The sequence below is a fragment of the Opisthocomus hoazin genome, chromosome 6 (assembly GCF_030867145.1).
Source record: "Opisthocomus hoazin isolate bOpiHoa1 chromosome 6, bOpiHoa1.hap1, whole genome shotgun sequence".
Classification (NCBI taxonomy): Eukaryota; Metazoa; Chordata; class Aves; order Opisthocomiformes; family Opisthocomidae; genus Opisthocomus; species Opisthocomus hoazin.
In genome coordinates, this window is record NC_134419.1 from 7,077,001 (window position 1) to 7,097,915 (window position 20,915).

Consider the following 20,915-nt stretch of genomic DNA (forward strand, 5'->3'; position numbering starts at 1 on the left):
GCTGTAACTCCAGAGTAAAGCAGAGTGAGCTTCATTAGCCCTGCACTAACTGCCTGCACCACCTAAATAAAATCAAGTTCATCAGTGTAAAATCCATTTTCAATACTATCACTGTATGAAATGTCCTCCCCCATTCAGTGTCCTCAATAAAAAGTGTCCCTTCTAGCGACCAGCACCACAGATACCCCATTGCTAAATTTTTCTTTCAGAAGGGAATATTTTACAAAAGGGCACTTCTCTGGCTATTTCCTTTTCTCTCAGCAGTTCCCCAAGGAGTAAAAAAGCAGATATTGCCACCAGTCCGCTTACTCTCAGACTTCAGGCCACCACTGACAAGGCTCACCCAACAAACTGGTACCAGCGAGCAGGAGGCGCAGGGGCGCACCGGCTGCGCGGGGACCAAACCCAGCCCCAGAGCAGCCCTGCTGGGTCACTGCCTTTGTCCGAGGGAGGCACGAACTGCTTCAAGCTCTAACACTCAATGTTCACGGCTGGGCTCGTAACCAAAGGCCAGCTGCACCTCCTTTTTCTTGTATTACTACTATGTGTAAATATTACCAGAGGGCCTTTATTAGTAATAAATAATTTTCATTTCCTATTTTCATAATATGAATTTATAATAATATAATTTTCATTTCCCACCTACAGAAACATGGCAGCTTTCAGGGCGAATCACACCGCGCTGACAGAACTGCACGGTGCCGACCGACGCCAATCCCTGCGCATCGACTCAGTCCCATTCCGTGTTTCAGCAATGGCACCCGAGCCGCCACAGCTGCCACGCAGGGACAGGCGAGGCGGTCACCAAGCACCAGGGTGACTTTTTTCTGTCAAACACCACATATATTACCACGAGGGAAGAGCCGCGTGGCCCGCGCTCCGGGCCCCCCGCGGGGAGCCACCTGCCGAGGCCCAAAGCCGTCGCCCGCGGGCAGGCGGTCAGAGGGGAAGCCTTCGGCTGCGGGCAGGCGGTCGGAAGGGAACGGGGGGATCGCCTGTACCGCTTCGTGTCGGTAGGGCACAGGGCGATCCCCGGGGCGATCCCCGGCCGAGCTGCCGCCCTCCTCCCACCGCTGCGGCCCCCTCAGGAGCCCGCCCGCACCCACCGGCGCCCGCCAGGGGGCGGCCGCAACCACCGGCGCCTCGGCCGCCGGCCAATCGGAGGTGGCGGCGCGCTCCGCCCCGCCCGCCGTGACGCGCTTCGGCCGCGCCGCCGCGGTGCTTGCCGGGACGGCGGCGGGACCATGGCGAGCGACTTCTACCTCCGCTACTACGTGGGGCACAAGGGCAAGTTCGGCCACGAGTTCCTCGAGTTCGAGTTCCGGCCCGACGGTGAGCGGCGCGGCGGGGCCGGGCGCGGCGGGGCCGGGCGGGGCGCGGGGCCGGGGTCCCGCCGCGGGTTTAACGTCCGTCCCGTCTCCGCCAGGGAAGCTGCGCTACGCCAACAACAGCAACTACAAGAATGACGTCATGATCCGCAAGGAGGTGAGGGGGGGGCTGCGGGTGGGGGCTTGCGCTGCCGTGAGGGGAGCAGGGGGGGGCGGCCTCTCCCGCTGTCGTGAGGGGAACGGGAGGAGTGCCCTCCCCATACCGTGAGGGGAACAGGGTGCCCACTGCCGTGAGGGGGGCGGGGGGAGGCTTCTCCCGCTGCCATGAGGGGAACGGGCCAGGCAGATCGCTCGTGTGGGCCAGGGTGGGGGGCAAGGCAGTGCTCGGGGCTGCTTGGTTCTCCGGGCCGGGCTGTTTTTGCAGGCGTACGTGCATAAGAGTGTGATGGAGGAGCTGAAGAGGATCATCGACGACAGCGAGATCACCAAGGAGGACGATGCCCTGTGGCCACCTCCTGACAGAGTCGGCCGGCAGGTTGGTGGGCTGCGTCTCTTCCGGGCGCTGCGTTAATTCGTACGCGTTAGCTCAGAAGAAGCGTAACTGAACTTTTTCTTTGCGTCAGTGTTGTCTCTTGCCAAGAGGGAAACAAATACTATTTTAAAACCTGTGTGGTGCCTAAGTGGCAATTTAGTTGTGGGAGTTAATGTGATTCACAGACCTGCTGCATTCAATACTTTTATAATAAAAATGGCGTAGCCAGCATCTTGGTACTTAAGTATTTCTGTAACTAATATCATAAATCATAGAACCATGGAATGGTTTGGGCTGGAAGGGATCTTATAGATCATCCGCTTCCAGCCTCCCTGCCGTGGGCAGGGACCCCTTCCACCAGACCAGGTTGCTCAAAGCCCCGTCCAACCTGGCCTTGCACACTGCTGGAGAGGGGGCATCCGCAGCTTCTCTGAGCAATCTCTGCCAGGGCCTCACCACCCTCATGGTGAATAGTTTCTTATGTCCAATCCAAATCTCCCCTGTTTCAGCTCAAAGCCATCACCCCTTGTCCTATCACTCCGTGCCCTTGTACAAAGTCCTCTCCAGCTCTCTCGCAGGCCCCTTCAGGTACTGGCAGGCTGCTGTAAGGTCTCCCCACAGCGTTCTGTTCTCCAGCCTGACCAGCCCCAACTCTCCCAGCCTTTCCTCACAGCAGAGGTGCTCCAGCCCTCAGATCATTCCTCTGGCCATGCTGCAACAGCTCCAGGTCTGTCCTGTTCTGAGGGCTCCAGAGCTGGACACAGGAGTCCCAGGGGGCTCTCACCAGAGCAGGGCAGAGGGGCAGAAATCCCCTTCCTCGACCTGCTGGCCACAAAGCAGTAGTTTGACTTCCTATAATAATTTATTTTTCAGGAGCTTGAAATAGTAATTGGTGATGAGCACATCTCGTTTACCACGTCAAAAATCGGTTCACTCATTGATGTAAATCAATCCAAGTACGTACTCTGCTTTCTTATGTTGCTGTTGTTTTTATGTAACGATGTGTATTAGAACTTGCTGACAATTAGGTACTCTTACATTGTTTCAAAGTACAGATCAGTTCCTGGAGGCACAGGGGCCCTGTGTTCCCACGTAATGTACGAAAAGCTTTCAGGCTGTGACATTACACGCTGTATTTTCAAATTCACCAAGCAGCTCACCTTACTGTTAGGCGTATTCAGAGTCGGAACTGAACCGCCAGTGGCCTGTTGCCCTGTGTTTGGCTGGGAAAGGGTTAATTTCCCCAGGAAGCTGGGAGGGGCCACAGCCAGGACAGTGGACCCAAACTGGCCGAGCAAACGGGATATTCCGTACCCTGTGACATCGCGCTCGCTGTATAGCTGGAGAGCTGGCTGGGGGAGGGTGATCGCTGCTCGGGAGCAGGCTGGGCATCGGGCGGTGAGAAAATTGCATTATGTATCCCTCGCTTTGTATGTTCTTTTTACCAGTATTGTTATTTTCCTCTTCTTTTGCGGTTCCGTTAAACTGTCTTTATCCCAACCCATGAGCTTTGCCTCCTTCTTCCAGTTCTCCCCCTGATCCCGCCAGGGCGGGGAGAAGGGAGCGAGCGGCTGCGTGGTTCTTTGTCCCCGGCTGGGGCTAAACCACGACTCCTGTACACGCCAATGTCTCTGGGAGAACCAAAGCTCCTGTATTTCACCTGAGCTGGAAAGACTGGACGTCATGTTTTGTAAATCCAAAGTGATGTTACTGCTTGTCTTGGTGATAAAAATGCACATTTGGTCAAGAACTATAACTTGCAAACTAGGGCTGCAGAGTGTTTTATCAGTCCATGTAGGATGAAACAAATCTGTTAATGCCCAAGATGACCTCTGAAAAGTCTCCTTATAGGCTTTGTTGTTTTGTTTTGGTTTTGTTTTTTTTTTAATAGGCTAGTCTAAAAACATCAATCTAACTTTTTTTTCCTTCCTTCTGTTGTGCACTGCAGGGATCCAGAAGGCTTGAGAGTGTTCTACTACCTGGTCCAGGACCTGAAGTGTCTAGTCTTCAGTCTTATTGGACTACACTTCAAGATTAAGCCAATTTAAATCAAACTGAAGTTTGTACTTCAGTGTCTCTATGGGGCGGGGGGTGGGGGTGTTTCAATTTCTCACTATTTCTGGCCTGAAGCTTTTATGTATGTTAGAAATTTTTTTTACAAACTGTCAGTGACTGTCTTAATAAAATGGTGAGATTTGTATTTTTAATTTATAAGTTCTGGTGAGAAACTGACGTCCTAATACTTCTTTTATCGTGGTCCATTCAGGGCATGTTACTTCACTTGTTTCGGACAAAGCTGTATTTCACTTCTCTCTCTGTGCAGCGGCAGAAAATGGAATTAAGTCTGGCTCCGTGAGATGACGCTTCTACCAGCTGTCACGATAAGCTTTTGTTGCTATCCCGAGTTGGATGTTCTGTTGGCCAGCTCAAATACGTGAAACAACTGAAGCTGCGACTCTGCGCATGGTCGCCGGTTACAGCAAAGGCGCGCGTTGCCTTCACGAGGGCCTGCTGCCCTGACCCGTCTGCCCTCGGAGCGGGAGCAGGCACCCGGCAGCCGCCCAGGACCTCCGCTGGCGCTCCCACCCAGCTTCAGAAAAACTGACATGAAAAGCAGCGTAGAATGTATTTAGTTAGGTTCTAGACTAGCAGAGCTTTTGTGCGGAATGAAGAGACTTACAGGACCAAACACCTCCCAGCGCTGAAGAGGTAATTTTTGCCAAGCACTGACAGAGACCCGCCGGGCTCTGAGGGTGTTGTTCCCAGCCCATCACTGCCAACGCCTGCCCTTGCTTTCTGTAGCACCTCTTCCTTTTTTTCCTCAAACAGCAGAGACTGTGGTGAAACGACTTCTTTAAAGGTGAAAACATCTGACCCCTACTCCCGGTGCCAGCGCCTCCCGCTCTCCCTCTGGGCACAGGCACCGTCTGCCCTTCCCGCCAGCAGCCCGGGCGCCCTGCCCACCCGCCTGCCCCGCTTCCCCCCGCACCGTTCCGCCTTCCCCCCGGGACCGGCGGCGCCTCCCGCCCGAGGCCGCTGCGGCGGGGCGGTGACAGGACCGCGCCGGCGGGCGCCATCTTGGCCGAGGGCAGCTTCGGCTTCGCGTCGGCTTCAGCCCGGCAGAGCGCACCGGGAGGCGGCCGCCATCTTGACTGAGGGCAACAACGCAGCGCGGCGGAGGCTGGAAAGAAACCGAACGCACCCAGCAGTAGAACCGCGCAGGAGCGGCGTGAGGCCCGCAGCCGCTCCCGCGAGAGGCGGGACGGGGTTGCGGGGCCCGTGGGCCGTGAGGGGAGCCCAGATAGCGCGGCGGCCCCCTCAGCTGCCGGGCGCCCCGCGAGGCCATGGGGGTAGGTAGGCGGCGCGGCCGGGCCGGGCCGGGCGGCAGCGCTCGACGCGGAGCTGACGGTCGCTCCCGCCGCCCCTTGCCTTGCAGAGGATCGGGCTGCAGCTGCGCGCCACGCTGGAGAACATCACCCGGCTGCGGGCCGAGGGCGAGGATTTCCCCTGGTTCCTCAAGGTGCGGCGGCGCGGGGCCTGCGGGGCGCGGCAGCGGGGCTGCGGGCGGTCCGGCGGGGCGCCGGGCGGCAGGGCCGCTGCTGCCCCTTCCACAGCGGCGTGGCTTTCCCCGCTGCGTGCAGCGGGCTGCTGCGGGAGCGGCGGCAGAAGTACAGACACGTGCGTTTGTTACTGGAGAGGCTGGAGTGCGAGCGCTGGTGGGTGCCTCCGCTGGCCAGGCGGCTGGCAGTCCAGTGTCCACCGGCAGCTGACCCGGTGAACGGTGAGATGCGTTGCTCCCGTCTTTTATTTTGTGACCGTGCTTTGTTAACGCGTTTTCCATCCAAGGCGCCGAAGGGCAGCTCCTCTGCGGCAGCGGTCGGGTCAGCTCACGGGCCTGTCGGGACAGACGGATGAACAAAGATACCCTGACTGATAAACACGAAGTTTTTTACAACGACAGTGGTGAAACCCTGGCACAGGTTGCCCAGAGAGGTGGTAGATGCCCCATCCCTGGAGACATTCAAGGCCGGGTATGACAGGGCTCTGAGCAACGTGGTCTAGCTGCTCACTGCAGGGGGGTGGGGTTGATGGCCTCTAAAGGTCCCTTCCAACCCAAACCATTCCATGATTCTACAATTGTGCCTCCGGCTCCTCTCAGCTGTGAACCAGTGGGGTTTGTGACTCTGGAGGGCTCGCATCAGCTTCTTCAATTTTTTAATCCCAGATGAGTGTCAGCTTTAAATTCTCTGATTTATGTTCATTTTTCAGCTGAAATGTGGGAACTGTGGTGAAGTTTCTGAGAAATGGCAGTGTCTGCGATTGATGGTATGTCTCCCTGCTGTAACCTGCATCAGAACAAAAATGAGAAAACACACCTGCCTCTTACATGCACGGGATATTAGTGTCAGGGATGTGACGACTTGCACTTGAGATGCGATAGTATTTTAATAGCTACATGCATTCAGGAAATTAATTCCATAGTAAAATAAATATTTGGAGACTGTTAATTGACATGCCATTGGAATGGTGACTGTTGGTGACAAAGTATTTACATCTGCTTAGTAAAGCTGCCTTTCTGTAAAAATGTAATTTGAAAACAAATTTTGAAGTGTTATCAGAATAAGGGTGTGCCTGTAGCATACTTCTCTGATGTTGATGGAATCTTTTTGGAGAAGTTCAGGTAATTTGAGTTGAGTTAAGCGTGCTAAATTAGCATTTGGAAACTGAAAATGCAGGATAAAATTGTGTTCTTAGGAATAATCATCCCTTTTTGTTGCATACTACTGAATGGTAAGAATCTGTTTTGAGGAATTAATGGAACATGCCTATGTGGACAAGACATAACTATCCATCATTCACCATTTTAAATACAGAACAGAATTATTCTTTGCAATCACAGCTTTCTGAATTATAGATCTCTCTAGTTTAACAAAAGCCTTCTCACTGCAGTATTTTTAAAAAGTTAAAGACGGTTGCTGTAAAACCACTCCAGTGGCTCAGCCAGAGCGCAGTTAAGAACGATGTCTCTGTTGCCGTGGTTTTTAGGACAGTGCTCCCCTGAAAGGAGGCAGAGGAAGTGCCACCATGGTGCAGAAATGCAAGCTGTGCTGCAGGGAGAACTCCGTTGGTATGTGCTTAGAAATTTCAGAGGCATCATCCATTTTACACTTTCTCTCCTAAGTTTATTTTTTAGTCCCCATTTTTGCTTGATGGTGTTGTAAAGAATATTCAGCAGGGATTTTTTTCCTTGTACGTTGGTGCTTGAGTTTACAACAGGTACTTACTTGTCATAATGCTCATGAAGTAGACAGCAGGGCCTCCTGGAGAGTTCGGGTTTCTTCAGGAACAAAACTCATATCCGTATTGTCATTTTACAAAAGCATGCAATTTTTTTTTTGCATTGGCAGGTAACAAAATGGTGCAATGTAAACTTCTCAGGAATTTAGGGCCAACAGCAGGAACTGCTTGGTTACTTTGTTTCTCTTACTTTGTATAAGGGAATTTCTTTGAAAGAAGAAGGTGGTGCTTGGTTTGTGCTGCATAAAACTGAAGACGTAATGCCACTCACTTTTACCTTCTTTTTTTTTTAGATATTTTAAGTCAGACAATCAAACCTTACAATGTAAGTTTGTTTTCTATATAACAAGTGAAAGATAAATATTAATAATATTTTTAGGTTTTGCTTTATCATCACATGCCTCTTCCAAGAACACAAAAAGCTGGTATTCTCCTCTGACAGAAAATTGTCTCCTGTAGACTCCTGCATGCAGTCTCAAATGTAGAATCATCCGTGACACATTTCATATGTAAAACACAAAATTGTATCACTGAAATTAGAGGCAATCATACAATGCCCATATTAGTTTCCTTTTGAAGGCTTCCTTGTGGCAGATTAAGGAATTCTAGTTAATTATCACCTATTAAATGAGTCCTAGAATTTTGCTGTCACTGGGGACATCAGTTGATAGTACTGCCTTTAAAGCAGTTTATTCCTAGACTAATGCTTATCACTGTCTTTCTCTGTTAGATGAAAACTAATGGTATTCTGACTCAATTGTAGGCTGAAGACAGCGAGAAATTCAAAACAATAGTGGAGTTTGAATGCCGAGGCCTGGAACCGGTTGACTTCCAGCCACAGGTGAGTTCCTAGTTGTGATTTGTTTCTCAGTTTTTAAGAGCACTTCTTATAGACTCGAGAGTGATAAAATGCACACTATTGGAAATGGTACTGCTCCTCCTGGAACGTCCTAGACCTCCCCAGTTTTCCACCCTCTCCACAGTTCTTTCTTTTACTTTATTTGACTCAGAAAAGAAAAACCCACCCATAAGCAGCGAACACTAAGAACTCTGGTATTCTTTGTGGCAGTCAAATCGAAAATTAAACACACCTTGGAGTTGTGTTCGAATTGCCTTACAGGTGCCTCAGCACTGCTCATCTGAACTCACTTGAAAGGTCTTCATTGCTCAGGTTATTGCAGAAGGGAGTCTTTCCTGAGGGGGAACTGCAGGAGTGCCTCTTTGGATAGCCATGTGCAGGAGAGTGCCACTTTGCTTCTCGGTATGTTACAGAGAGTAAAAGAAGTTCAGGTTATGAACAGTTTTCAGGATATGGCCTCTCAAAAAATCGTATTGTCTTTGAGCTTTGACACACCAAAGCCATAGGAAATGAATATTGACATTTTTCCATTCGACTCTTGATCAGACAGAGACTGAAGATCAACAGCAGCTAAAGACTGTTGCAAAGCAAACCTCAAGGTTCAAGTTAAAGGATTTCTTCAGGGCCAAGCCAGTCTTCAGCCATTCATTTGGTTGTGCATGGTCATGCTGTATGCAAGCTAACTCCCTACTATATTTAACCTATTATTCCAGTTGGATTAGGTGTAAATAGACTGACAAATATAAACCTGTCTTATCCTTCCCTCAGACTGTGACACTATGCTAAGAAACAGACCAAAAAGTGCTGATCCTACGAAGAATTTGGTATAAATAAAATCACCACTGCAGTGTGCTGCAGGAGGTAGTCTTTATTTATCTAAGCTAAGCCCATCTTTGCGAGGAACAGAATGGTTATTGGTTTATTCCTGTTTGAAAGCTTTGCAGCCAGACCTAGGAACTTGCACTTCAAGAAAAAAATCTATGAGACTACAAAATGTTTATAGCTCTGCATCCTAGCTGTCAATTTTAATCTGCAGTACAAAGACTTCACAGCTGTAATAAAGCTTTTAATTTAATGTTCTCAAAGTTTGGTCTGTGCGCTCTTTTGGAAAGCACACTTGAATCCCTGAGCAGATATTTCACTGAAGTTTCTGATGCCTAAATATATATATTTCTGCAGTTCCAAATAATTCTGTAAACTGCTTTATACTTGACATGATCCAAGCCAGCCTGCCTTCTCCACAACCTTAGGTCTGGCTTTTGATTAGCACCAAACAGGATTGGCCATAGCATTACTGTATTTTCTTTGTATTTTTTGATAGACATAATACAACCATACCTTAAGTCAATTTAGAGTGGCTTAATGCATGCATGTCTTATTTAAATTATAGTAGTTTTCTCAGAAAAAACATTTGAAAGAGGAGGAAGTATCCTTTGATTCTCTGACAGAAACCTTTTTTTCCTGCCTAGTAGCAGCAACAACAAATTCAGTCTAGGTACTTGTGTGTCTTAATAATGGGCAAGGACAATTTTTTTGCCCCCAATTACTTACGTTTCTTGTTTAATGTGCTTAAGTAGGTACATGTACTGCAAATCTGATATATAATTTTTTGTTTTACTTGAGGATAGTTCAGCTTCTTTCTTGTCCTCGTCCCTCAAGTGAATGCTTCAACTAGAACATGGAGGTTTCTTTACAAAGTCTCTTTTAAACCTTCTTAAGCTTCTTTGGTTTGTGGCACAACCAATAACTTCACTGGTAACTAACACGTTGAGAAGTCAGTAGGCATTTTTGCTTCTTCGGGGTGTGCTTATGCTTTAGCTGTTGGTCCTTCAGCAGTCAGCTGGGGCCAACAAGTCCCCGCCGGTCCCAGCTCCCTGCTGCAGAGATTCACCGAATCTCTGCACTGATGACAGAGCTGCCAGAACAGAAGTTCCGCCGAGTGTCTGGCAGAGAAGCTTGTAATTCCAGTCACATGGCTTCTTGTTCCTTGGAGGGCTGCTGAATATCTCCAGGTGGCAAAAGCAAGTCTTCTTTTATTTTTCTAGTGTTTGTTCTGTACTGCAGCTCTGCATTTTTGTCCCACGATGCTGACCTTCTTCTGCACCCCAAGCAGTTCCCCTGAGATGGGCTGCTGAGAATTACATAAAGGCCACATTCGCACTGTGCCTTGCAGATAGCTCTCCTGTTGTTACGTCTGCCACACTCCGTGGTTTAACTCCCAAGTGCTTAACCTTCCATTCAAATCCCAAAATATTTTAAAATCACGTGGCTTACTTCACACATTCTTACACAGTTAGATGTCTGACTGGCACCAGTGGGGATTTCTTTATCAAAAAATGCAAGTGTAGATCCCTTGCAAAGGAAGAAGCTACCTTTGCTTTTTAGCCTCTTCTTACTAAAATTCTGTAGTCAGAAATGGCAATGTAAGAAACCTTCCTGTACGCTACAGAGGCAGCTGAGATTTTTAAATTTACTTTTAAAACTAATAAAACTTAATTTACAGCTTGATAACTGTGAACCCTAAAAGGAGAGAGCTGTTCCAATAGAAGACAGAACACCTTGCTCTTGTGGTATATCTCACTGATACGCTACTTCCTTCTTAGTGCTATGCTTTCTTTCAAGTCTTTAAAAACGACGACTAACACCAGTGAAGAACTCTTCCCTTAGAAATGACTGTTTGGGTGTCCTAATCCCTTCATTCAGCCAGCTGATCCTCCTTTCACGGAAAGCTTGCTAGTCACTTCTGCACATAAATCCAATACAGGCTGTTCCTTCTCTAGAGTGTCTTGGATTCTGACAATACTTAAGCCAAAACTATTAACTTTCTTCCACATTTTCTTTCTATTAATTTCTTGCAGTGTAAGTTTATTATGAAGCTATTTCATACATAATGCCTATCTGGATTGTGAACACAAATGAAAGCTATTAGTAGTTGGATGCTGCTATGTGAACTTTGAAACTCAGATTTAACATTATCCAGAATTCTTGGAAATACATTTTTGTCAGGAAAAGTAGAGGAGCAGCGTTCCCTCATTTTACTCCGTGGTTGCTTAGATTGAATTTACCCAATTCACACACAGGTTCACAACCTTATACTGACCCTTAACCAGGAAAGAGCTGGACCATTCTTTCTACCTAATTTAAAAGAAATACAATAAAAGTTTGTGCTGAGTTACTGTTTCAATGATCATATTTATTATTTTCTTGGTACAATTTATTCTTAAAACCTTACTGCAAATGTGTTCACAGGGAGGGTTTGTCGCTGAAGGTGCAGAATCTGGCACACCTTTTAATGACATAAACTTGTTAGAAAAGGTATGTGTCTTAGTTTCAATAGTAAATCTAACTATCTACCTTTCTTTCCCTAAGTCACTAGTCCAAAATACACACCCTGCACATGCAGGAGACTAGTTTTGCTCTTTCATGTAGGCACGGGAAGGTCATAGCTGGAGAAACTAAATTGACTGTGAACAACCAGCATTACTAACAGCGTCATTTGAGAAGTGCGCCTTTTATAGCTTTGCAGCTGACAAAGGTAGAAATGCAACTTTTCTTTTAAGTCACTCGGGAATTCCAGTGAGCAAACACTTGGAATACTAAATGGCTGGGGTTATTCAGAGTGGCGAACTGATTTTTCTAGGAATACGCCTGCACTTCTTCCTGTGCGCAGAGATATTAAAAAGTAATATAAAGACACTGTCCTCCAAAGCTCAGGATAATGACTCCAGCATTGCAAATCTTCCTTGGCTGTGAGCAAGAATCTCAAGGTCAAATCTGTTCCCTGGAATCCTACTTGGCAGGGATCTGCTTGTCTGCTTACCCACCTGACGAGGGTATTGTAAATGATAGATAATCCTTTCGTCTGCCGTGGTAGCTGTCTTGTCCACTACAGGCTGTGGACTACATATGAAAAAAAAAATTATTAAGTACAAACACTGAGACTGAAGCTTATTTAATTTCAGGTCAGTGCTCCTGCTTCTCTCGGATACCAGAACTTAGCTTACTGACTGCACAGTGCTTTCCACAGAAATCTAAGACCCAAACTTTGAGCAAGGCTTAGTTTCAGTTTGAATTCCAGTCTGTGATTTAGACACTATTGCATTCTATCTTCTGTGACTGATAATGTGAAATCTTATTTCCTATAGGATTGGAATGACTATGACGAAAAAACAAAGGAATCTGTTGGAATCTATGAAGTTACCCATAAATTTGTAAAATGCTGAAGTTCAGACCCCTAATAAATACTGACCTGTTCATTGCTGAAGGAGCTGTAACCATCAGAGACTCTGTCTCCTCAGAGATACTTTTTACGTGGCTGTTCTTCAGAAATGGAAACCTAAGTTGTACTCACTGTCCCCAGGATGTCCTAATAAAATATTTCCACAGAGCACTTTGAGATGCCCTCAGTGCAAACTGAAAAGAGTATATACGTTTGACTGAAGTGTGCCATTTTCTTAATGTTGTTTTTTTGAATATATATGGTTGTGAGGGACTGTAGCTTAACTACTGTATCAACAGTAACTACTTAGAGTAACTACTTAAGACAACTTACTGCCTTAAGGTTTTTAATAGCCTATCCCCAGGAGAACCCACATTTGATTCTCTAACATAAGCAAAAAAATCTTTTCACTCACCGCTCCTATCATGAGGAAACAGCCACAAGTATTAGTAAAGGGACTGTGTTAACTGTTGGAAGTGAAAAGGTACGTCTTTAATAGCTTTCGGTCAGTTCCAGTAAAGACACCGAGGTGAGTGTACCGAGAACACTTACTAAGCTTGACCGCTATTGACACTTATACATAGCTGTTACAATCTTCTGAAAATTAAGTTATCTTTCTGAGTGTGTCAGTAAGTAAACTTCACTCATTTCTAGTTGAAGACAGATCTTCTACTCCTTGGCAAGTGCACTCACAGTCTTGCCAGGTGTTTTAAAGAAAACAACAACCAACCAAAAACACAAACCCAAAAACCTTCTTTAGTGAATTTCATTTAAAGACTTTTGGTCTGATTATTTCCTTCATCCCTACCAAATGGTCACCCTCCTTTCTTTGTTTAAATGAGCAAGAATAATCATGGTAAGTTTTAAAGTAAGTTTTAAAATAATCCTTTTCAACTGAAAACTAGAAAAGCACATTACAGGCTGCAGAGGTAACAGCCCTGACTAGGAACAGCCTGTGGACTTACATATTTAAAGCAAGCCTCTCCCCTTCCTAGCATCTGCAGTTCATACTTCAAGATAGGGCATTGCTTACACTTACTGTGATAAAGAAAAAACAACACTGGGAGAACCTGGAAGCTGAGATATCCAAAGCAAGAGTAAAGGCAAGCAGGTTTCTGAGCCTCTGAACCTGATCTGTCACATCCAACCAACATGCTCAGACTTTATGTTCTGCTAATAGATTTGGTTGTCCAGGACACAGCGGGCTGTGCTGAAAGACAGGAGCTGTGTTAGTTTTACACAGAGCTGCAGAGGCAAGCACTGCTGCGCTACTCAGCTCCCAAGACAGACTCATCTTCCCAAAAGAAAAGGAGTGGAAGTCGAGGGTTTAAAAGGCAGAGGAGTTCAAGCTGTACACACCACAACGAGTTTTGTGCAAAAAGGGGTATCGCATGCAAAGGGCATCTGTGCTGTAATCCCAGCAACTTTGAGCACCTTTGGCTTCTGGACCGACAAAGGCCCTTCCCCTTTTGCTATCACCCTCTTTACCTGGCAAAGTCCCAGCTGGGAACAGCACATACGGAACTTGTCTGCATCAGTTTCATCTCGCATTCACAGCATCGCGAAGTTTTACTCATGTCTGCGCTCAAGCTCTCCTGGAATCCTTCAGAGCGTCCTGGTAAGTCTTAGTCTTCGCAATTTCTGCAACAAGCCCCAGTGCATTAAAGACACAGCTCTAGGCACTAAGACTCTGTCATCTGCTACAATAAATAACATGAAAAGTGCTAGCTGATAGAACAAGGAGGAAATGGGAAAACGTTCTGTTGAGGTTACTTTTCCACAGTAAGAGGAAGTTTGGAAAGAGAGAACCCCAAAAGATAAAGTTCGGTGATTTTTCTTTTTTAAGGCACAAGAGCACAGCTTTACGTAGCAAAACAAAAGCAGATTATTGGACAGACTTCACGTATGGAAGGGGAGAGTCAACACTGCAGAATGCTTTCAGCAATATTCTTTTCAAGCTTTAAAAGAAACATGAGCTACTGATAAAGGGACTACCCATACTGTACAATTTTGATATGGCAATAAAAGAACTTTGTGGTTATTAATAGACAGCTTTATTACAATACAGTCTTTTCCAGTCAATTTAGCAACACAGTTGGTGATCGCAGGTCACTTAAAGCCGCCCACTTCTATTTTTTGTTTCTCAGAAAGCTGTTACAGTGGGAAGGCTTCAAGCAGCTGAGGCACAATCAGTTCCGATATCGATTCAAGTTCAAAGACAAAAAGTGTGACAATAATCAAGCTTACTGCAAGAGTGCAAATGTAACCACTCCTTCATATTTAAAATTATTGCTTTTTTTTTTTTTCAACAGTTTAAGACTGGTATCACAGTGCTGTTGTCTAGCTCATGAAGTCGGTAACAATGCTTTTTATTTTAAATAATGTGTTTTAAGAACACATGGATCTGTTGGAACAGATGGATCTGTTAGTTAATTTTGACATTGTGAATGTCTGTATTTCCTGAAACACGTATTCAAGGTCTGAACTTGATTTTTTTAAAATAGATATAAATTTCATTGTCAATCTAACAGTATTCAAGTTCAATGAAGATAAATGAAGCCAATTAAGCTGGGCAGTCTCAGCCACATTGAACACTGATTAGTATGCCAGCTGGACACAGTCTGCATTTTGTACTGCAACTGACATTTGTATGTCTAACTACCGATCTTCTTGCCCTTTAAAACATTAAAGATATCCTCTAGTGACTTGTATATACACTGAAGGAATTCTTTACCATTCCTAGTTGGGTAAGAGGAAACATTACAACCTATCCAGCCATCATGTACCTGATATCCTACTCCAAAGCCATCGGGCACCACTGGGCCAAACCCTCCTAACTGCACAGCTGGGCTAATCAGCGTGCTTGTAGAAATGATGTTGTGATTTAGCCGAGCATAGGCTTGGTCTTGATAGAAATCAGGTAGCGCAGTACCTTTGGATAAGGCTAAATAGCGCAAGCCAAAGAGATGTCGGTCGAATCCCTGACCTGTTTAAATAAAATAGCAAGTATTAGAGAAATGACTAATTTTTGTGGGAAGTAAACTCACTTATTTTGACATCACATCGTTTTTCAGCCACAAAAGAGGAGGTTCTCAGAACTGGGGTTTATTTTTGTATTAGCAGGAATCATTTTTCAGAACCCCAACATTCTGCACTTTTCCTGCACGTATCCTAGGGAATGAAGGCTTGCTGGTTTACTGCTAGCCTCCACCAGGAATCATGATAGTAAACAAAAGTGAAATGTTAACAGACAATTTTAATAATACATAGCATTCTTTGATTAACTATTTATCTGAACATATACTGGTTGTTTAAAACAGAGACAGGCTTTCCTAAAATTTATAAATCTAAAGAGGAAGAGGATCTTTAATCAACAAAAGAAGGCAAATTTTATACTCTACGGGGTAACATTCAACAGTCAATTTTACTGAAACAATACAAGTTATGCTTCTGGGAAGGACAATTCAAAAGAAAGCATTCAGAAAAATACCAGGAGTAGCACAGCCAAAGAATCGGTTTGATTTGGAAGTAGTTAAAGCCTTTGTACCCTGCAGGGATAAAATAGTAACTCCTTAGACACAAAGCCAAAGTTCTTGGTTGCCGTGGGGAGTACAACATAGACCAAGTATTTATCAAATCTTCACATAGCCCAGCTGCTATAAAGGCAAAAACTGAAATACAAAAAATTCTCAACACATTAACAGTGAAGTGGGAAGCACAGAGGCATTCTCCTCCATCACGAAATGAGCCACGAAACGAGCCTTAGAGAACTGCAGCCTTCTGCTTTTGTGAAGTTTACATTATTAGACCTCCATCAAAATGAAATTATTTACTTGTGAAGTAAATGTTTACTTAATAGACATTTTAGTGCAAAAGCAAGTGTTTGATATATTCCTACTTACCCATAGCAGCTTCTTTTGTCAGACGGCCGTGGTATTTTGAGCACTCCACTATCAACTTCTGAAGCTCTTCTGTGCTATGTTTGGACAGTTCCCTGACAAAAGCTTCCGAACATTTCTTTGTATGGATGGAGGCAGGACGTATAGTTTCTGTACGACCATGTTTGAAAGCTGCTGTACTACAAGACTCATATGTAGCAACAGTCTGATTGTACTGTCGAAGGAAAGCCATCTGGAAGGCAAGCTGAGCCACCGCATCCGGGCTCACCTTCTTCTGCTTTAGAAAGTCCTTACCGCCTTCGTGGAATTGAATCAGATTAAGAGACAGTGCTTCTACACTGGCATCAAATTTCTGTTTGGCTTTGGTAATTCCTGCTTTTAAGGCATCATTCAGCTTGAAGTCAAGTTTCTGCACTGCTCTAGAAGAGTCTACTGAAGCAGGCTGGGACTGGGGGCTGATGGCTGGTGCCTTGGTGCTATCTTTAAAAACCTCATTCTGGAACCTGAGCACAGCCACACCATCTCCCCAGGAATGTTCAAAATTAACTCCTGCAGTGCCATCCTTAGCTATGATAAAATTAAAGGATTTGTCATACCAGCGGTTAGCACCATCTCCATGCAACATAGTGTGGGACAAGTGCACAAAGTCTTTAATGGGAAAATCATCTAAACTCAAACAAAACAAAGCAGAGTCTACTTTTTGAAGAGCTTCTTCATTGCCATTATCCAGTAGATTCTTTCTCAGCAATGCCCATGTATCTCGGTTTTCACTGGAGAGGTAGCCAAGAGGGAAGGCCGGGGCTGGACTGTTGTCGCTAAGGATGTATTTCAAGTGTGCTTGTATTTCTGAAGGTTTCAACATATTTCCATCTCTATCAATAACATCAAATATATAAAAATTCCCATTTCTCAGCACCAGTAAATGTTTTGCCGTTTCATCCGTATAAAGCTCATCTCTGTTGAGTTTAGGCAGCCGTGTAGAATTGAAAAGCCTGAAGTACTGAGACATATCTAGGGGATATGCGTTGACCATGTAGGCACCAAACCAAGAAAGTGAAGAAGGCACAAATCGGATAATTTTTTTAAAGATCTGAGTGTCACTTTTTTCTGGATTGAGGTGAAAAACCTCTGGTTCAAGATAACCAGCCCTGAAGGTCTTCATAAAACGTATAGCAGAAACAGTCATGTTCGTAGCTCGTATGAGCTGATCGTTATATTCAGATTTCGGATCAGGATTAAAAGACATAAATGCATTAAAATTCAAAACAACAGGTTCACGTGCCTTTAGGTACATGTCAAACCAGGGACCTGAAAATGGAGAGTTGAGAAATAGGTCAGCAGCTTACTGAGTCAGACCAGAGGTTTGTGTGCAACATCCTGCCTCCAACAGCGATCATGACTAAACATCTATTGAAGTGTATACGAACAAGACAAACCTATGCAGTAATTCCCCCAAGGATTATTCCAACCTGCAATTATGAAGAAAGGTACTGTTGGTTAATTGTATAAATACTTTATTTGGAGCAATCTGTATCAAGAGCATCAAGGTCATCAGCAACGAGGGCCAATTTCCATGTTTTCTAAATGGCTCAGTGATAAACCATAACTCCCGCAAGATACAGTGCAGCTCCCCAGCACTATATTTTGGTGCACACCTCACATTTGGAGAGGAACATGCCTTTACCTACTCTTAAGCCATTGATTTCTGCACCTCTGTCACTGAGGGCATGCTTCTCTTTCGAACCACCTTTATTTCTGACCCCAGTGTTTCCCTCATTCCTGGCAGCATTCCTCCATCTACATTTGCTGTCTGGCATTTCCACCTCTCTCCTCTTTCTACCCGCTAAAATGATCAGCACGGGGCAAAACTCTTGACACCGATGCATTACCATCGGTTTCCCAAGCTGGCAAAAAGACGAGGTTAGAGGAGACCTCACGGTTATTCTTCCACACCCAGAACTGACTTCGGAAAGCAGAATTACATTTGACACCCACAGATGTTTTAGGCAGTCTGTCCGCGTATCAAGAAGCATGAATGTGGCTCAAAGGTTTTGCGCTTGCCAAAACCAAGGGAATCAATCATAGTTCTAAAAAGTAGTCACACCTTTACACCTGTTATGAGTAACTGACAACCCAGGGAGCATAGGCAGAGAGGAGATTTTTTACGTACGTTCTATTTCATCATCATTAACAACTTCAAACCCAGTAAGCTCCGGCATTGCACACTGACTGGATGCAGACCAAGGAAGCAAGTGCACACCACCTTCATCTCGAGACAGCTGATCTATTAAAAACTATTATTCCAAGCCTGGATGGGTCCCAAGTAGAACCTTCTAGCTGGGCTGTAAAAGGGCAACAGCTAACTCGGGGACCTAAGTTGCAATTTTAATTCCAGGTCCTCACAGGTGAGTAACTAGCATTCAGCTACAGTTTCCAAACCACACCCATCATCATCATGTAGCCTTTTAACCTTGGACTTGAAAGTCCAAGGTGGAGGCAACTATACGTACTTTCAGGAACCAGTTTCAAGTGGAACAGGTCTTTTATGAGGCCTAAAAAAGAGTAATAACTAAACAAAAAGGAATGCAAACACCCCACAGTTCACAGACAAAACGCAGCATGCTTATTAGTGTTGACAAGCACCATAAAGCCACCAGTTAAAACCCAGACGTTGTTCAAAGGGAATGGAAAGTAAAAGATAACAAAACAAACAGCAGCTTTTGTGAAATAATCTGGTATTCTCTGCAGAATTTGTGGTAGCTAACACCCTTATAGGTGGTCTCAACAGCACGGACAGAAGTGCACTCAAGTTGGGAACACACAAACTTCTGCTTCCCCAGGTATTTGAATATTTCCACCGCTGTTGCTATCCATCCAATACTTTCATAAGCAGGCACTTGTATTTGGAGGTCAGTGGAAGCAACAATCAGCAATAACAATAAAAAACTATATGCATACTCTCCCTCTCAATTTGTTCTTCTTTATTCCCATCCTCCTCTTTCTGTCTCTCCGTTTCTTTTGCTCTTTAAAAGAACATGGTTTTGTTGTTTTAGGGAGTTTTGGTTTAGGTCCAGAGCACTGACCACTTCTGCCTCCCAAAGCTCAGCCATATCCTACAGTCCCCTTCCGGTTCCCTTTTCTTGCTAAGTAACTTGAAATTATTTGAAAATGATTGCTTTAGTTCCCTTAAGGGAGTTATCCGTCACACTCTATTAATATAACCATAAAGACGCAGCAATGAAAAAAGAAAAAAGACAAACTTTGTAAACTCTAAGTTAAATACGGTAACTCATGAAAAAGTACTGTTTTTTCAATATCCATCTATCCAGAATTCTGGTATATAAGTTAAAAGATGGGCATTCTTCTTTCCATCAGAGACTCAGAATCTGCTCCAACACAGTCACAGGCAGTATTCATTCACAGCACGTTATTCCAGGTTCATGGAGTAGAGAACTTCAGCTTCACCCTGGTTTATCTGCAGCATTATGAGCCGTTGTCATCAAGCACGATGACCTACAGACTCTTTCTATACCCAGTAGGCGAACGTACCTGTGATGTAGCTTGTATGCTTGTTCTGATTGTCTTGGGCAACCAGTTGCTCATGCAGCTCTTTTCCAACTCCCTTTTCAAAGTGACGAGCCACTTCCTCAGTTTTCCTACACGAATCAATGAAAGAATCAAAATGCTGTCACAAGCCCGATTCTTTATACCTAACACTTGGCTTTGAAGCAGCACGTGATACTGCAATATGTGTATCCTGTCTGTCCATACCTGAATTGGTCATCATTTAAAAGAGGTTTCTGGGCATTTAGGTATCTCCTAATCGTATCTTCCAGCTTGGGAACTGGCAGCCTGAAGGAAGGCGAACAGAGACACGCACTTTATCAGCGATGGTACCAGTGAAGCCTCAGTTTCTTATGCAGCAGTCTGCCTCTCCACTTCCCTGTCCTTCCTTATACCCCACATTAATCAAATGGCTCAAAAGTCGCTTGTGGAAGAAGAGGAGAAGAAAGGGAATAGATGGACATACATCACCACAGCGTAAGGTTCTTGGAAAACAAAGTAGAAAGCCAACTTGACTGTTACAAAGGTGTTGCAATGCAGGGTCTTCGTACCTCACAGGGAATCCGGTGAGAGGAACCGCTGCAAGGAGCAGCAGCTATACAGAAGGAAGGTTCAGCCCTGCAGCCACCCCTCCATCGGGCCTTCCCCTCACTGCTGGGTCCTCACGGCGGGCACCCCACGGCCGCCCGCCCCGCGCTCCCACCGGCCCCGGCCTCCGCCACCGAACCCCGCCCGCGGCCCCCCGCAGCTCGGTCCGCCGGGTGCCCTCGGCGGCCGCCCCGGGGCTGGCAGGGACGCCCGCTGCGGGCCGCGTCCCGGCCCCGAACCGACGGCGCCTGAGGAGGCCGCGGTGCGGGCCGTCCCGCCGGGTGCAGCGGGGAGCGGAGCCGCGTCCCGCCGTACCTGGGCAGGCTCTTCTGGTAGTGCATGGTGGGCACGACGCTGCGGTGCAGATACTCGGCGGCGGCGCCCGCGCTGCTGTAGCCCCGCCGCCAGCGCGCCGCCGCCCGCCCCAGCAGCAGCTGCCGCGCCGCCATGATGCCCGCGTCAGAGGGCCCTGAGGCGCCGCCCGCGCGTCGCCCTCCGCTGCCGCCGCGGGGCCGGAGGGAGCGGCCGCCGCGACCCCCGGCAGCTCCGCGGGCGGGCGGCTGCGCTCCTCCTCCCGGCGCCGCGCTCAGGGGCAGCTCCCGGCGGCGGGGCGGAGGCGGGAGCTCGG

At 46.3% G+C, this 20,915-nt stretch overlaps 3 protein-coding genes across 5 annotated transcripts; 2 read left to right on the top strand and 1 right to left on the bottom strand.

Annotated features, from left to right (window-relative positions):
• Window positions 1-1,211: 1,211 nt before the first annotated feature.
• MAGOH (mago homolog, exon junction complex subunit) lies at window positions 1,212-4,067 on the top strand. Its single transcript, XM_075424459.1, has 5 exons — window positions 1,212-1,332; window positions 1,427-1,485; window positions 1,753-1,863; window positions 2,734-2,816; window positions 3,809-4,067. Exons 1-5 carry the CDS (start codon window positions 1,245-1,247, stop codon window positions 3,906-3,908), a joined length of 441 nt encoding a protein of 146 aa, XP_075280574.1. The 5' UTR covers window positions 1,212-1,244; the 3' UTR covers window positions 3,909-4,067.
• Window positions 4,068-5,117: 1,050 nt separating this feature from the next.
• On the top strand, window positions 5,118-12,442 carry CZIB (CXXC motif containing zinc binding protein). 3 transcript variants are annotated; one of them, XM_075424457.1, is made up of 8 exons: window positions 5,118-5,210; window positions 5,297-5,380; window positions 6,130-6,186; window positions 6,907-6,988; window positions 7,452-7,483; window positions 7,922-7,999; window positions 11,267-11,332; window positions 12,163-12,442. In XM_075424457.1, the coding sequence occupies exons 1-8, from the start codon at window positions 5,205-5,207 to the stop codon at window positions 12,238-12,240; spliced, it is 483 nt and encodes a 160-aa protein (XP_075280572.1). In that variant the 5' UTR covers window positions 5,118-5,204; the 3' UTR covers window positions 12,241-12,442. The 3 variants fall into 3 exon arrangements, with proteins under 3 accessions (XP_075280572.1, XP_075280570.1, XP_075280573.1); XM_075424455.1 differs by lacking the exons at window positions 5,118-5,210; window positions 5,297-5,380 and adding exons at window positions 5,405-5,576; window positions 5,707-5,891; XM_075424458.1 differs by lacking the exons at window positions 5,118-5,210; window positions 5,297-5,380 and adding an exon at window positions 5,431-5,641.
• Window positions 12,443-14,267: 1,825 nt separating this feature from the next.
• CPT2 (carnitine palmitoyltransferase 2) lies at window positions 14,268-20,739 on the bottom strand. The gene is made up of 5 exons (XM_075424454.1): window positions 20,603-20,739; window positions 19,907-19,987; window positions 19,685-19,791; window positions 16,139-17,443; window positions 14,268-15,222 (listed from the first exon to the last, which is right to left on the bottom strand). The coding sequence occupies exons 1-5, from the start codon at window positions 20,734-20,736 to the stop codon at window positions 14,891-14,893; spliced, it is 1,959 nt and encodes a 652-aa protein (XP_075280569.1). The 5' UTR covers window positions 20,737-20,739; the 3' UTR covers window positions 14,268-14,890.
• Window positions 20,740-20,915: the final 176 nt, after the last annotated feature.